Source organism: Lynx rufus, unplaced genomic scaffold, assembly GCF_022079265.1.
Source record: "Lynx rufus isolate CCGP_SWC_20201006 ecotype Redwood Valley unplaced genomic scaffold, mLynRuf1.p SCAF_19, whole genome shotgun sequence".
Classification (NCBI taxonomy): Eukaryota; Metazoa; Chordata; class Mammalia; order Carnivora; family Felidae; genus Lynx; species Lynx rufus.
In genome coordinates, this window is record NW_025814833.1 from 2307755 (window position 1) to 2324348 (window position 16594).

Below are 16594 nucleotides of genomic sequence, written 5' to 3' on the forward strand. Positions count from 1 at the left end.
TTAAAAAAACAATAATAATAGGAATAATAATTCCTATTCATGTTTTTATAAGACACAGTAGATTGCAAAAGCATTTTGGAATCCTAAACCACATTGGGATTTTCATGATAACCATCTGAGATAAATAGTATCAGTTTATTTTATAGAATAAAAAAAATTGGTTTTTGAGACTGAGGAAGATCTATCCATGCACAGTACCAATGGAGCCAGGGTAGTTCATTCACAGTACCAGTGGAGCTAGACCTGAATTCATCAAAATACAGCCAGAAAGAATCCTCAGTTTCCCAGAATGCTTTGTTGTAGTGCACATTTGGGATGTAGAGTCAAAATCTGCGTGGGACTGAAAGAGTAAAAATCAGTCTGGGTGGAGAATAAGCAGCCCTGCTATTAATCAGCCTGGGAGGAAAGACAGATAAAACCAGCTGCAAAGTTAACAGAAAACCCTGTTTTCCCCAAGGTCATGCAGCAGTTGTAAAATGCCATAACGACCCCCACCTCCTTTGAATGGCTACTGATTTCTTACCAGTGATGCCCCAGACATACTTTGCTATTTTCATATGTTACTGGGCATACCCAATTGCTAAGACTTGCCTCATGACAGCTGTCAAACCCTAGTCAATCCTCTCTTCTCCCAATGCTACCTTAAAAATCCCAACCTATCCAGAATTTATCAGGGCTTGCCTAGACTCTCCTCAGAATCTTCAGTGAAAATCCAAACATTATAAAAATGCTTTCTTCCTACCTTTAGTCAAGGAATGATCCACAATTACTCTGGAGTGTCCCACCTTCAGTGCATTCAGTCAATAAATCTGATTTTTTTTTTCAGATTATAGGCTGGATCCTGGTCTATGACTAATAAGGCTTTAATAGGCCCTAAAAATGACACTAAAAGGGGGCACCTGGGTGGCTCTGTCGGTTAAACATTCAACTCCTGATTTTGGCTGTTTGTGATCTCACAGTTCATGAGTTCAAGCCCTGCATCAGGCTCCCTGATGACAGTGCAGAGTCTGCTTGGGATTCTCCCTCTCTCTCCCTCTCTCCCTGTGCGCCTCCCATGCATTCTCTCTCTCTCTCAAAATAAGTAAATAAACTTAAAAAATAACACTAAAATAAAGATTTTGTTTGAGATTTTTTTAACTGAAGCTGCTTCCCAGCAGCTTCATTTTATTTTTATTTACTTTTTATTTTTTAATTTTATTTATTTTGAGAGAGAGACACAGTGAGTGTGGAAGGGGCAGACAGAGGGAGAGAGAGAATCCCAAGCAGACTCTACACTCTCAGCGCAAAGCCCAATGTGGGTTCAAACTCACGAACAGTGAGATCATGACCTGAGCTGAAATCAAGAGTCTGATGCTTAACCAACTGAGCCATCCAGGCACCCCTAAGAGTTTTTTTAAACATACTTCTATTCTTGATATCTTCAATCATCACTTCTGAACAATGATTACTCATACTCATAATAATAACCTAGAGACGGTGCAAGATATCTATACACCACAGGAGGGCTCACTTTGGTTTAAAGGACCATTCAGGATGAATGGAAATTGGAATTAGACATTTTCTTTTATTTTATTTTGGAGGGAATCAATCTCTACCCTTTATTTCATGCTATATTTTTAAAAAATCCAGTTTTGTTGAGGTATAAATATAAAAATCCTGATTGTGTATATTTAAAGTATACAACATAAGGTTTTGGTATATGTTTACATTGTAAATCAAGCTAAGCCACAATCAAACTAATTAACCACCACCATACATAGTTACCATGTTTTTGTGTGTATGGTGAAAACATTTGAGAATTACACTCCTAGCAAATTTCAAGTATACAGTACCCTTATTACTAAATATAGTCATCAGGCTGTACATTAGGTCTCTAGGACTTATTCGTTTTATAACTGGATGACCAGCATCTCCCCATTTCTTCCACCCTCCACCTTCTGGTAACCACCATTCTATTCTGCTACTATGAGTTTGGCATTTTTAGGTTCCACATAGAAATCGTATCATATCATACAGTATATTTCATTTTTTGATTTATTTTACTTAGCAAAGTATTTTTCAGGTTCTTTTATGTTGTTGCAAATGGCAAGGCTTGCTATTTATTTATTTATTTATTTATTGTTTATTTTGAGAGAGAGAGAGAGAGAGCAGGTGCACACGTCGGGGAGGGGCAGAGAAAGAGAATCCCCAGCAGGAACCACACTGTCAGCGTGGAGCTTGATTCAGGGCTCAAACTCACGAATAGTGAGATCATGATCTGAGCCAAGTCACATACTTAATGGACAGAGTCACCCAGGTGCCCCAACGTTGGCTTCTTTTTTAAGATTGAATAATATTCTATTGTATGTATGAACCACATTTTTCTGACTATTCATCCATTGATGGGCACAGGTTGTTTTCATATCTAGGCTATTATGAATAATGCTGAAATGAACATGAGAGTGAAAATACCTATTTGAGATCCTGATTTCATTTCCTTTACATATATACTCAGAAGTGGGATTTCTGGATTGTATGGTAGTTCTATTTTTTTAATGTTTATTTGTCTTTGAAAGAGAGAGAGACAGAGACAGAGTGTGAGCAAGAGAGGGGCAGAGAGAGAGGGAGACACAGAATCTGAAGCAGGATCCAGGCTCTGAGCTCTCAGCACAGAGCCTGACATGGGGCTTGAACCCATGAACTGCAAGATCATGACCTGAGCCAAAGTCGGACATTTAACCAACTGAGCCACCAGGCGCCCCTATTTTTAATATTTTGAGGAATCTCTGGATTGTTGTCCATAGTGGCTGCACCAGTTAATATTCCAACTAACAATGTACAGAGTTCCCTTTTATCCACATCATGGCCAACAATTTTCATCTTTTGTTTCTCTGATAATAGCCATTTTAACAGGTGGGAGATGATAACTCATTGTGATTTTGATTTGATTTCCCATTTAACAAGCACTACCCATTGGCCATTTATATGTCTTCTTTGAAGAAATATCTATTCAGGTCATTTGTCCATTTTTAATAAGGTTATGTGTTTGTTTTGTTTTGTTTTAATATTGAGTTGTAAGAGTTCCTTATATGTTTTGGATTTTAACCCCTTATCAGATATATGGATTGCAAATATTTTCTCCTATTCCCTAAATTACATCCACTCTCTTTTTTGATAGAAATATAATTGACATACAACATTAGTTTCAGGTACACAATATAATGATTTTGTATTTGTATATATTGCAAAATGATCACCACAATAAGTCTAGTTACATTTGTCACCATACATAGTTACAGAATTTTTTTCTTATTATTAACTATAGTTGCCATGCTGTGCATTACATCCCCATCAACTTATCTATTTTGTAATTGGAAATTTGTACCTTTTGATTCCCTTCACTCATTTTGCCCTCCCCAACATCCTGCCTCTCCACCAATTTAGTCTCTGTATCTATGAACTTGTGTTTCTTTCTTTTTTTAGATTTCAAATATAAGTGAGACCATATGCCCTTTTAGAAGCTTTTTAGTTTGATATAATCCCACTTGTCTTTCTTTTTTGTTTGTTAGTTATTTGTTTTGCTTCTCTTGCCTATGCTTTTGGTATAATACACAAAAAATCATTGCCTAGATCAATGTCAAAACGTTTTACCCTATGGTTTCTTTAGTAGTTTTATGGTTTCAGGTCTTATCCTTAAGTACTTATTCCTTTTTGGGTGGATTTTTATATATGATGCCAGGTAAGGATCCAATTGTATTCTGTATGTGGATATACAGTTTTCCCAATAGTACTCATTGAAGACACTATACTTTCCCCCATTGTGTATTTTTGACATGCTTTTTGAAAATCTGTTGAATGTATATTGTGGATTTGTGGATTCTTCATACTGTTCTATTTGTCTATATGTCTGTTTTTATACTAGAGCCATACTGTTTTGATTATTGTAGCTTTTTGATGTAATTTGAAATCAGGAAGTATGATCCCTCCAGCTTTGCTCTTCTTGTTCAAGATTGTTTTGGCTATTTGGGGTCTTTTGTGATTCCATATATTTTAAGATTTTTTTCTATTTCTGTAAAAAAATGGCATTGGGATTTTGATATGGGTTACACTGAATCTATAGATCACTTTGGATGGTGTAGACATTTTAACAATATTAATTCTTCCAATCTGAATACAGGATGTCTTTCCATTTATCTGTGTTTTCTTTAATTTCCTTCATCAACATTTTATAATTTTCACTTTACACATCATTCACCTCTTTGGCTAAATTTATTCCTTAGCATTTTATTACTTTTCTTGCCATTGTAAATGGGATTGTTTTCTTAATTTCCTTTTCGTGGCTTCTCTGGTTTTAATTGAGCATTTTATGTGCTTTTATTTTGTCTTCTCTGTTAGCATATCAATTGTACTTTTAGAAAATTTAGTGTTAGGCCTACAGTTTGCAATAACATTTACAACTAATCTAAGTTCACTTTCAAATAATACTATACTGCTTCACATGTAGTGCAGGTACTTTATAACAGTCATAAATTTCAATTATCCATAAACTATAATCACCAAATACATTGATGCTATTATTTTGCACATTTATAACTTAACTTTATTGAAAAGTGATTCACAAATATACTTGTATATATTTAAAGTATATAATGTGATTATTTTATATACATATACATTGTAGAATGATTACCAAGATCAAGATAATTAACACATCCATCGGCTAGCACAGTTAACATAAATAAATCTTTTTTTAAATGTGGTGAGAATGCCTAAGATCTACTCTCAGCAACTTTCACATATATAATACCATATTATTAACTATAGTCTCAGTGCTATACATTAGGTCCTCATAACTTTTCTTCTTATAACTACTATTATTGCTATTATTATTTAAAACAAACTGTTACATGTTTGATAAATTATGAATAGGAAAAATAAAATGTTTTATCTTAATTTATTCTTTCTCTAACACTCTTTCTTTCATTATGTAGATCCAAATTTCTGAACTATATCATTTTCATTTTTTTCTGAGGAACTTCTTTTAGCATTTCTTGCAAGATAGGTCTAATGGAAACAAGTTCCCTCAGTTTTCATTTGTCTGTGAAAGTCTATTTACCCTTCACTTTAGATAAATAACTTATATGGATACAGCATTTTACGTTGTTGGGATATTTTTCATCACTTTGAATATTTCACTCCACTTTTCTTGCTTGCATGGTTTCTAAAGAAAAAGTCTGGTGTATTTCCTATTCTTGTTCTTGTAGAGGTACTTTTATTTCCTTTGGATTATTTCAAGATGTTCCCTTTGCTTTGATTTACTGCAGTTAGAATATGATATATCAAGGTGTACATTTTTTAGTATTCATTCTGTTTGGTATTCTCTGAGCTGCCTGAAATCTTTGGTTTGGACCGTTTCATTAACTTTGGAAAATTCTCAGCTCTAATACCTTAAATATTTCTATTGTTCTCTTCTCTCTTACTTCTAATTTTGGTATTTCCATTATATGTATCTTCCTCTTTTTGTAATTATCCCTTGGGAGTTATATTTTGTTCCATTTTTTCAGACTTTTTCCCCTTTTACATTTTAGTTTAGGAATTTCTACTGATATATCTTCAAGATCGCTAATCTTTCTTCATCTGTGCCCGGTCTATTGATAAGCCCATGAAAGGCATTCTTTATTTCTATTACTGTTACTGTGTTTTTTATTTCTAGCATTTTCTTTTGATTCTTTCTTAGAATTTCTATCTCTCTGGTTACATTGCCCAATACTGTTGATATATATTGTTCGCTTGTTCCATGGAAGCACTTAACATATTAAACATAGTTTTCTTGCATTCCCAGTCTGATCATTCCCAAATCTCTGCCATATCTGATTATGGTTCTGATGTGTACTTTGTCTCTTCAGACTACATTCTTTGGGGTTTGGGTTTTTGTTTGTTTGTTTGTTGTTTGTTGTGTGTTTTTTTCTTTTTGTCTTTGTTTCTGTTTTGCTTTTTAATATTTTTTGGTAATATTTTGTTGTTGTTGAAAGCCACACATTATGCACCAGGTAAAAGGAACTGAGGTAAATAGGCTTTTAGTGTGAGAGTTTATGTTTATCTTGTTAGGCTGTGTTTACTGTTTGCTATAGTTGTAGGTATAAGAGGTTAAAATTTCGTAGTATGTACATGTTTATGTCTCCACTGTTTTCTTTCTGTTTTCCTAGAGACTGCTTTTTAAATAGGGTCTGAGCTTTGCAGTTATTTCAGCTGAAAGCCCTTGTTATCATACAGGAACCTGATTGGTGGTAAGCATTCTATAATCTTATGATAAAGTCTTAGTCTTTCATGGAGCCTGTGCCTTTGAATATGACCTTCACAACTGCTTCTCAGCTTTTCTCCTCTTTTTAAGTGAGACAGGAAAGCTTGAGGGGGTAGCTGGAGTTTAGTATTGCAGTTCTCTTCCCTCAGGTAGGCTAGGTTTGGTAAAATTCAAGTAGTTTAGGCTCTGATAAAAGAATTTCCCTTAGGGACAGGCCTTTGTTAAGAAGCACAGAGTGCTCTGGGATGATTGCTTTTATTAAATCCTCTGACAGAATTATAGGGAGATCTTTCTGTGATCTTCACCCTGAGATCCTGGTAGGGTTCCCAGAAGCAAAACTCATGAAAATGTGGGGTATTCCAAAGATTACATTTCATGGAGTTTTTAACTCTCAGGCTAGTCCATAGTGGGCTTACAGTGACTTATCAGTTATAGTTTGTTTCTACCTGTACTGGCTCTTGCTCCTTGGTTTCTGCTCCCAATATACTGTGATTCTCAGTATTTGCTTCTTTCTCAAGTTTTGGGGGCAAGGGTTTGCCCTGTGTCCTCAGCTCATTGTTGGATCTAATAATTGTTCATTTTAATTTTCTTCAGCTCTTTTTCTTATTACAAGGATAAGAGTGACAAATTCCAAACTTTTACTAGTTTTTAAGACGAGGTCCTAACTGAAACTTTTGAAGGTGGTGATTCCTGTAAACTAAATTATTATTTTCTAAAATTTCCAGTGTTTGCTGTTACATGTAACTTGCTTTTCCTGTTAATCCTTCAAATAAAATGCTTCAGAAGTTATTTGAAATATATCACAGGATCTCTTCATTTCTATCCTCTATTCCAAAACAAATCCCTTCAGTGTCTCTCTTTCACACATTCTGCAAAATTTATCTTCCATCCCAGAAAACACTCCCTTATTCCTTTTGTCTAGGCAGACTCTTCTCAAACGTTTTCCAGCTAATTTATTCAATAATAGTCTCTCTCTTTGAAAGTCGATTTTAAGCATAAACTGTACCACTCTTCTTTACTTCATTATGTCTACATATTTTTTTCAACTATGTAGATCTTGTCTCTTGTTTAAATTTTAATGATTTCTGAGAACAGGGACCTGTTTTTTGATGCTTATATTTATCTTACACTAAATGTCTAGCCCAGAGCTATGCACGTACTAGGGGACTGACAAAGAATCATTGGTTGACTGTTATATATCAATATTTGTTAGGAAATTGATTGCTTTACTGAGTGATTTGTAAATATAAACATCAACTGACTAATTCCCCCAAAGCGAGTCACTTCTAGATTTTCAAGAGCTGATAATTAAGACACCTCATATATATTAATAGATGGACGAAGGATCATTTTTCAGATTCTTTCTGCAGCCTGTGAAGATCTGTTTTTGGAAACTGCATTAGAAATGAAGAGGGAAAGACTGGGTCTGAAAGGACAGGATCAGCTTTCTGCTTCATGCCTGACAGAGGCTGTGGCTTCCCTACACATGAAGCTTTAAATCAAACTTAATTTGTGGTGCGTAAGCAGTTTCTGGCACTAAAGGGGGTTCTTCCATAGCAGATGACATAGAACTAAAAGAATTGTGTGTAGTGAGATTAACCCATAGCACAGAGAAAATGGAGAAAGTAAAACTCAATACAAACCGTGAAGACAGTAAATTCCCATTTTTCCCTTGGTTAGGTATATGTTGAGAAAGGAAAACTACAACATTAACCAGGAAGAAAAAGGTTAATAGAAAGACTATCAGTAAAATGTGGTTAAGACAATTCTTACATGTGTCTAGTTCAGCAATGGTACACAAATTTAAAGGGCAGGAGACTTACTCAAGTTACAAATGTCAGTATTATGAACTCTCAGATATGTGTATCATTGGGAGGGTACAGACACAGGGTAAATTTTAAAAGCATGTCTATTTGGAATATAATCTGAGCTTCATATTTCAGTATGGGAGACTCTTAGTTTCCAGGAACTCTCTTCCACCAACCCAACTTTAAGCCCTTCTTTCTCTCAAAGGGGAACCAGAAGAGATTAAGCCAACTGAATTTTAAATATCTTAATATATTAATATATAAATATTTAAATATATTAAATTATTAAATATTTAAATATATTAATATAGTATAAATATAAATATTTTTGTAGGAGCCCAAATGTAAATGATCTGCCTTTGATAATGAAATGTTGATGTTTAATAACATTCCTTTGCATGTGTATAGTGCTATTCACTCTTTCAATTACTTTAACCTATTTTACCCTCACAACAAAGTTGAGTATGGTAGGTATTTTTCCCAACTTAAAGCTGAGTTAATTTAAGGCACATTGACTTAATGACTTTGTAAGGATCCAGCTTGAGCTTATAAATTTGAGGCCTGCATGTAGAACCCGGTTTTCCCTGAACATAGTTGTCTTTTCCAGCTTTATGCTAAATGCCGGCAAATCAGAGCATTTTCTTTGCATTCATAACCAAGTGTCCAAAAAGGAGAATTAACTCCAGTGCTCCAATTTTCTATCTTGCAAAAACATGTATTTAAGAAATTCACCCCAGAACTTAAGGGCAGGATTGCCACCATGTAGACTTGTTTTCTTTGGTCAAAGGCAGGAGACAGAAAAGACAGCAGGGTGCCCACTATCACTTCATTCAGGAGGCAGCTGACCATTGGTGAGAATATAACTTTCCAAAGAAACAAGAGGCACACTCCTTAGGAAAGGTTCCTGGCAACTCAGTTCCTCTGTAAAGAACACTTACTCGTGGCCATTCAAGGCCCTTTGCAAACTCACTTGAGAAAGCAAAAAGCAGGACTATGAGAAAATGTCATACAGGGCAGGGTTCTTCCTGTGAGGGGCGAAGGGAGAAAGAGGGAAACAGTGTCTGGAAAAGGCAGGACCATGGCAGTGGGCTAGGATCATTGACAGATTAAGGCACAGGGCACATGCCTGTATTACACAAATGCAGGAGAAAAGTGGAAAACAAACTTCTCATGGTTATTCGGGGATAGAAGGCCAGTAACCACTTTCAGTTTACTTCCTATAAGGCAACCATTTTTAAAGCTCACTTCTTTACTTTCTTACCCCCTGTTGTCAAAACTAACCTCAAACGCAAACACTACACCTATCAATTTTTTCCCTTCATGCCATGGTACAAAAATCTAATTTGTTTTCATAAGTTCAGCTTAGAACGTGGAGCCCAGTGTTTCCTCCTTTTTGCTACACAAATCATGTTGGCTTGTTTATCAAAGCCTACTGGCATGGTAATATTTCTTTTTGCTAAGTGAATTCCTCACTTCTTTCCTTTTCCATCTGATCTTCACATCAAGAGTCACTTTTTGTGTTTTCTTTTTTTTTAGTTTTTGTTAATGTTTATTCATTTTTTGAGAGAGAGAGAGGTGGAGAGAGAAGGAGGCACAGAATCTGAGTAGGCTCCAGGCTCTGGACCGACAGCATGTAGCCTGACGGGGCTCAGACTCATGAACTGTGAGATCATGACCAGAGGTGAAGTCAGACGCTTAACCTACTGAGCCACCCAGGCGCCCCATTGTGTTTTCTTTTTGAAGGTTCCATACATAATACCCAGTCAACATTTGCCATACCCAATGGAGACTTTGTGAGCTATGTAATCATCTGCAATTTTTGCATGACTGGTCTCTCCCCATATCAGACGAATTCAACCAAGAATACTGTCTTTATTTCAGGCTCCTCAAAGAGCATCTTGGAGAAAAAGAAGTTGAGTTGGCACTCATCTTTGATTCAGTGGTGGAGGCTGACCTGGCAAATTATACCTGCCATGTGGAAAACCGAAATGGACGGAAACATGCCAGTGTTCTGCTGCGTAAAAAGGGTATTTATTTTTTTTAACTATTACTATGGTTTGTTTAGCTACCAAGTAACTATTGAAGTTAAATATGCTTACTGGCCTTATTTTATCATTTAGCACAAATTTCTATTAAGCATTTTGTCTTTTTAAGGAAAAATATCTCTATCGCTATGGATAGTAGCATAAAATGCCTATAATCTTCTATACCATTAGGAAATAGATTTAAAAAATGAAATATTGTTATGTGTTAAATTCAGTGAAATAAAATGTACCTTAGTTATAAGTATTACATAAAATTTAATACGTATTGGCATTCAAATTTTTCTCTATATTTCACCATCTTATATTGCTTAAATGAAAAACTAGGGATTTTATTATTGAATGAGAAACAAAGCCACTTTTTTATTCCCTGACTAAAATAGAAATAATAAAGAGTATCATAATATTCTTATAATTGTCATAATAAACATTATAAATAATATGTCATGATATGACCTGGTATTAAGAGGCCTTTGATAGGTACATATATTTTAAAAATAATTTGGCATTTATGGAAACCCCTTTCTAACTTTATTTTTGGATGGCGTGGAAATTGTATATAACGGGCAAAGAAAGTAAATTTATAAATAAAGGAGATAAACGCAAATATAGGAACAACAATCCCAGCAGCTGAAGCAGCTTCTGAGATTGGCTCTTATTCTGTCACAACTCTTGATTACTGCAAAAGGCTAAATATTTCTGTATGTATGCATCTGGCAAAGGTTTTTGTAAATGTAACAGAACAAATGTTCTCAATCAATGTTTTTGTTGTCTAGGCTATAGAGCAATAGAACACATTCAGTCAACAAGGTCACTAGTTGTACCTTTTAACCAAGATGGAATTTCTGTTTTCCTGCCAACCCTAATACTTGACCTTGACCAGCAGTTCTAGGAGAAGCAAGAAAATGTCATTATTCTGAGAATAATGCTTTTATCTCTCTAGTACCATTTCTTATTCAGTTGGACTTGATTCCATCTTAAAATAAGGGAGTTGTTGTTGTTGTTGTTGTTGTTTATTTTATTTTTTATTTTTTGTGTAAAGGAGTGTAATATGGAAAGTAAAATCAGGAAACCCTGGTTGAGCAGATCCTTGTTCAGCCATTGATTCAGCAGGACTAACTTGTCTGATTAAATACCCTGAACCTCAGTTTTCTCATTTGTAAAACAGGGATAATAATATCTACATTGTAGAGGCACTTTGAGACTCAAATGATAATTATGTAGTAAAATATACCACACTCAGTGTTTGTTATTATACAGAACTTGAATTACTTCTCCTGTGCACTAGGCAACCACATAAGTCCACCTACATAAAGGGCAGACATTGATCATGTCCAGATACCTTATGGCAAAGATCACTTTATTCCTGCTCATTCCAGTCTTATTTTAGGCTCAGAGATCATCCAACCCAGGGTTTGCAACACCTCTGTATCTTCAGAAAATTGGGCAATGTCTGGCCACTAATTAGTACTTAGAACCTGTCTCATTAATGAATGAATAAGGTTATCTATTATTATTGAAGATCATGTATAGCAAGTATTGTGCTAAGTACTGGGAAATAGAATGATGAATAAAATAGACATCCCCAAGTCTGGAAGGGTACGAAGAAAGGTAAATATTAAACATTAAACAAAAAATTTGGGGCACCTGGGTGGCTCAGTTGGTTGAGAGTCTGACTTCAGCTCAGGTCATGGTCTCAGGGTTCATGAGTTTGAGCCCCACATTGGGCTGTGTGCTGACAGCTTGGAGCCTGGAAACTGCTTTGAGTTCTGTGTCTCTTTCTCGGCTCCTCCCCCTCTCATGTTCTGTGTCTGTCTCTCAAAAATGAATAAACATTTTAAAAATTAAAAAAAAAAACTTAAAAAATTGCACAAGTGTTACTGCTATGAGGAAAACAATGGCGGTAGCAGGGTTACTATCATTCAGTCAGCAGGGATAGAAATAGCCTTATCTGAGTTTAAAAATAAATTTATTTCTATTTAATAAGTAAAACAACCACTAACACCCCTTAAAATTTCTAATAATCTGACAGTAGAAACCAAGGCACACTGTAAAATTGCTACCTCTCATGGCTTCCTCAAGGAAACATGTCTAAAGCATGAATAACTAAGAATATTAATTCTCATCTTTCTCATCTCCATATATTAGAGTTCCCCAGAGTTCAGGTCACCTCTTCTCATTCACTTCCTAGATGATTTCATTCCATCTCTATCTCATGGTTTTGCTTATTGCATATATGCTGACAATTCCTAAATTTATATATCTAGCCTGGTCATCTTTCCTAAACTCCAGAATTGTATACCTAACTGCCTATTCAACAGCTACTCAAAAACTCCACTAGTGGATGTATCTAGTAGGCATATCAAGCTTCATTTGTCCCAAACAAGAATTTTGCTTTCTCCATCCTATAAACCTGATCCTCCAGTTGCCTTCTCCATCTCCATCACCATCCTTCCAGTTGCTCAGGCCAAAATCCTAGGAGTCATCCTTGACTTTTTCTTTTCTCTACTCACATGCTATATCTAGTCCACCACCAAATCCCATGGCTCTACTTTCAAAACACGTCCAGACTCTGATGTCTTTCCCCCACATTCACTGTTAATGACCCTGGTCTGAACCACCAGCATCAATTGCCTGGCTCACTGCAATGGCCTCCTAACTGGCCTCCCTGCTTCTTTCTTGTGCCTTGCAGTCTGTGCTCATCACAGCAGCCAGACAGAATGATCCTTTTCATATATAACTTAGAGCATATTATTCCTCTAATCAGAACCCTCCAATTATAGAACCCTCTCCATTACACTTAAAATGAAATCCCAAATCTACACTATGGCCTACAATGCATGACAATCTATTGTGATTTCTGATCCAGTTTTCTACCACAATCTGCCTATTTGCCTCAAACATCACACACACTAGCTTCTTTTCTATTTCTTGTGCTCACCAAGCATAGTCCTATTTGATAGTCTTTGCACTTACTAATTCCTGGGTCTGGAACACTCTTCCCCGAGCTGTTCCTATGATTCACTCACTTTTTTCATACAGGGCTCTGCTTAAATATTACCTGCTCAATAGCCTTCCCTGGACACACTACCCATCACTTTCTTTCTTTTTTTTTGGGGGGGGGGTTTAGAATATTAAACATTTTAATACAGTTTAAATCAGTGTGTCAGGTCCATTTCATCTCTTTCACTGCCAAATCTGAGGGCAGGCACTGTTTCAGTTTCTCTGCCTTCCCTTTGTCTGTGATGACCAAGGTATAAAGGTATCTGAAGTTTCTTGTTTAAACATTTTAAGCCTTACTGAAGTAAAATTGAGAAATAAAATTATAAGAGATTTAAAGTATACAACAGGATGATTTGATATACATATACATTGTGAAAGGATTCCTTCTATTGAGTTAATTAATTAACATATGTATCACCTTACATATTTACCTTCCTTTTTTTTCTTTTGGTGAGAACATGTAAGTTCCTCTTAGAAAGTTTCAATTATACAATACAATGTTATCAACTACATTAGATACTCAGACCTTATTCATTTTACAACTGAAAGTTTGTACCCTTTTATCAACTTCTCCCTATTTCCTCCTCTAGCCCAGACCCCTGACAACCATTTTTGTACTCTCTTCTACTATGATTTCAGGTTTTGTTTTGTTTTGTTCCGTTTTGTTTTGTTTTAGATTCAATATATAAGTGATACCATGCAGTATAGTATTTACCTTTCTCTCTCTGGCTTACTTCACTTAGTATAATGAACCTCCAGGTTCATCCATGTTGTACTAAATGATAGGATTTTCCTCCTTTTTTAAGGTGAAATAATATTCCATCATATATATTTATGCCATATTTTCTTGATCTAATCATTCATTGAACTATCCATCACTTTTTTTTCTCTTTCTTGGCTCTATTTATGTTTATTGTACTTATTACTATTTAATATCTTATTACATATTTGTTTTCTTCTTATCTTCCCCCCTCACCACTAAAATGTAAACTCCACGAGAACAGGAACTTTTTCTGTCTTATGTACTGCTGTATCCCTAGTGCATAGAACATAGTAAGTGCTCAAAAATATTTGCTGAGTGAAAATGCTCCTCCTAGAGGGCCAGAGCAATAGGGTGGGGATAGATAACAGGGATTGGTAAAGAGAGGATTTATCTGTGATTTTCTCTTGACTAGTGTCTGCCCTGGGCTATCTAAATGCATGTCTCTTTTAAAAGACATTTACTTTCCAGATTGGAGGTTAAAAACTTTAAGACCTCAGGGGCCAGGCAGATAGTAAACTTTTTTTTAAGAGGTTGGATCTTAGAGAAAAAAAAACACAGGATAGAGAAAACATGCCTCACTTTAATGGGGCAGTCACTACTCTTTTCTAGTAGATTATGCCATGTTTGCTGAAATGTAAACTCAAGGATAAGAGAATTTCTGAGTTTTCAAGTGAAGTTGAGTGACTAGGTATGAAATCTTTTGAGTTTTAAATATTGGTGTCCATTGTTTGGAAACATGTGGAACAACAAAACCTTTTGGGGAGTCATGTTATACCAGTGTGCACTCCCTGTTTTAGGTAGCAGTTAAATTTTTTCACTGTGCTTTGCAAAAGGATGCAGTTCATCTTCTCTTATTCTATTTTCCTTAGGAGCTCTCAACAATATGGTAGAGCTCCAGAAAAGAGGGAGAAGCCCTATGGCCCTGCTCCAACCTTTTTTATCAGACTGAGCTCTGGCTTGTCTTGCAAAACTTAAGATGTTTCCTTTGGAGTTAAACATTTCGGGTTTTATCACAGCATAGCCTGGCCTCAGTGGCTGCAGTGTTTTCACCCAGAATATGAGTATGATGTTTGTTAATGGAACAACTTACTGATGAGCTATGAGTCAAATATTGAAAAAGCCCTAAGTGATAATAATGAAGAAGCATTTGATGAATCCTTACTGTGAAAAGGCCTTTCGTAATATGAAAACTCATGTCTAATATATCCAATTAACAGGGTCAGGCTTTCTCAGAGCAAGACATCCTTATCTATGCATCTTTTACCTGCACCTACCACTTTCTCACTCTCTGATGAACTATCAACAATTATAACTAAAATATCAGTAAGTAGTCTAGTGTGTGTGTGTGTGTGTGTGTGTGTGTGAGTGAGTGTGTGTGTACCATGACTGAATTTATGCTAAGGAAATTCTGGTAATTGTTTCTTCTCTGCACATACTGCCTTTCCTACAAACCGGAACATATCACTGAATCCCTCTCTTCTCATTCCCAGTGCTACAGCCCCACCCTGAACCCCCAACCTGTAAAGAAACCCTCAGGTGGGATCTCCTAACCTGCTTCCCAACTTATGAGCTAGCTAAAAACATTTCCAGTCTTCGCTCTCTACTCCCTTGACTTCAGCTGCTATTTGTCTCACTCTATGATGCTGATCTTCAGGTTCAAAGTGAAGAAACCATTGGGTTCAAACTAAGAAGGTTAAAAAGAACTACACTTGTACTTTGAGTGCCTACAAAAAGTTATAATCCCATAAATATTTGCTGTTACGGCTATCACTGTATTTGTGATGTGTATATAAGTCACAGTGCAAATAAAATGGCTTTCACCTTCTCAGGAAATGTCTCTAGAAGCACAGGCCGTGCTGAGATGGAAAATGGCAGTTGAAAACAGAAGACAAAAGAAAAGCCAAGCATCATCTTGGTGATGGCAATTTTGCCCTCTGATTATAGGATGCATGTTTCCTTTTTAATGGCTCTGCCTGGGTTCAATGAAAGAATACTGGTTGAGTCTCAGAGACTTGGTGCACAGTTTTAAACATAAACAGCCATCATTAGGTAATATCTTTCAAAGACATTTTATAAAATGGACCCCCAAACCACAAAAGTACTTTTCACACCATGGTTTTCTTCCATAAATGTACTGCTGAAAAATGTGCCTACTACTTGAGAGCACAAATTTTTCCTACTGCTGAAGTTTCCATCTACCTAATAACAACTCTACTTTGTATTTAACATAGAAATTGCTGAAAAAGTTCCCATTTGGTGACTTTTAAAACAGTTGAAATCTATTCTGACCAGAGAGAGACACAGAGAGAGAGAGAGAGAGAGAGAAGAGACAGAGAGATATGGAAAGAGAAAGAGTCCAAAATATTTACAACATAAAATGAACATTTTACAGCAGGAAAAAAATGTTGCATCAAGTCAATCAATGTCCTAAGATGAAAGAAAAGTCAGTTTCCTGAGTAACAAAAAAAAAATCATATTGATCTGTCCATTTAACACTGGTTGTTAAGAATGCACAACTTATGTAAGATGGTGGGAAAATCAGCAAAGATTTTGATATTTGTAGCCCCACACAGGTCTCATAAGCAAGCCTGTCTTACCACCCATATAGAGGCAGGCAATGGCTCCTGGGGAGCTACACATAGAGGGCAGGAGGCAGAGCTAATGTGTGGTAGGATTTTTTTACCTGAAATTTTGGGGC

General features: G+C 35.9%; 1 protein-coding gene across 1 annotated transcript in view; it reads left to right on the forward strand.

Moving 5' to 3' along the window:
* The window catches only part of IL1RAPL2 (interleukin 1 receptor accessory protein like 2), a 612469-nt gene that overhangs the window by 573815 nt on the left and 22060 nt on the right, over positions 1-16594 (forward strand). The window contains exon 8 of the mRNA XM_047082151.1: positions 9970-10115. Coding sequence (XP_046938107.1) covers positions 9970-10115 — 146 coding nt within the window. The remainder of the gene's footprint in view (positions 1-9969; positions 10116-16594) is intronic.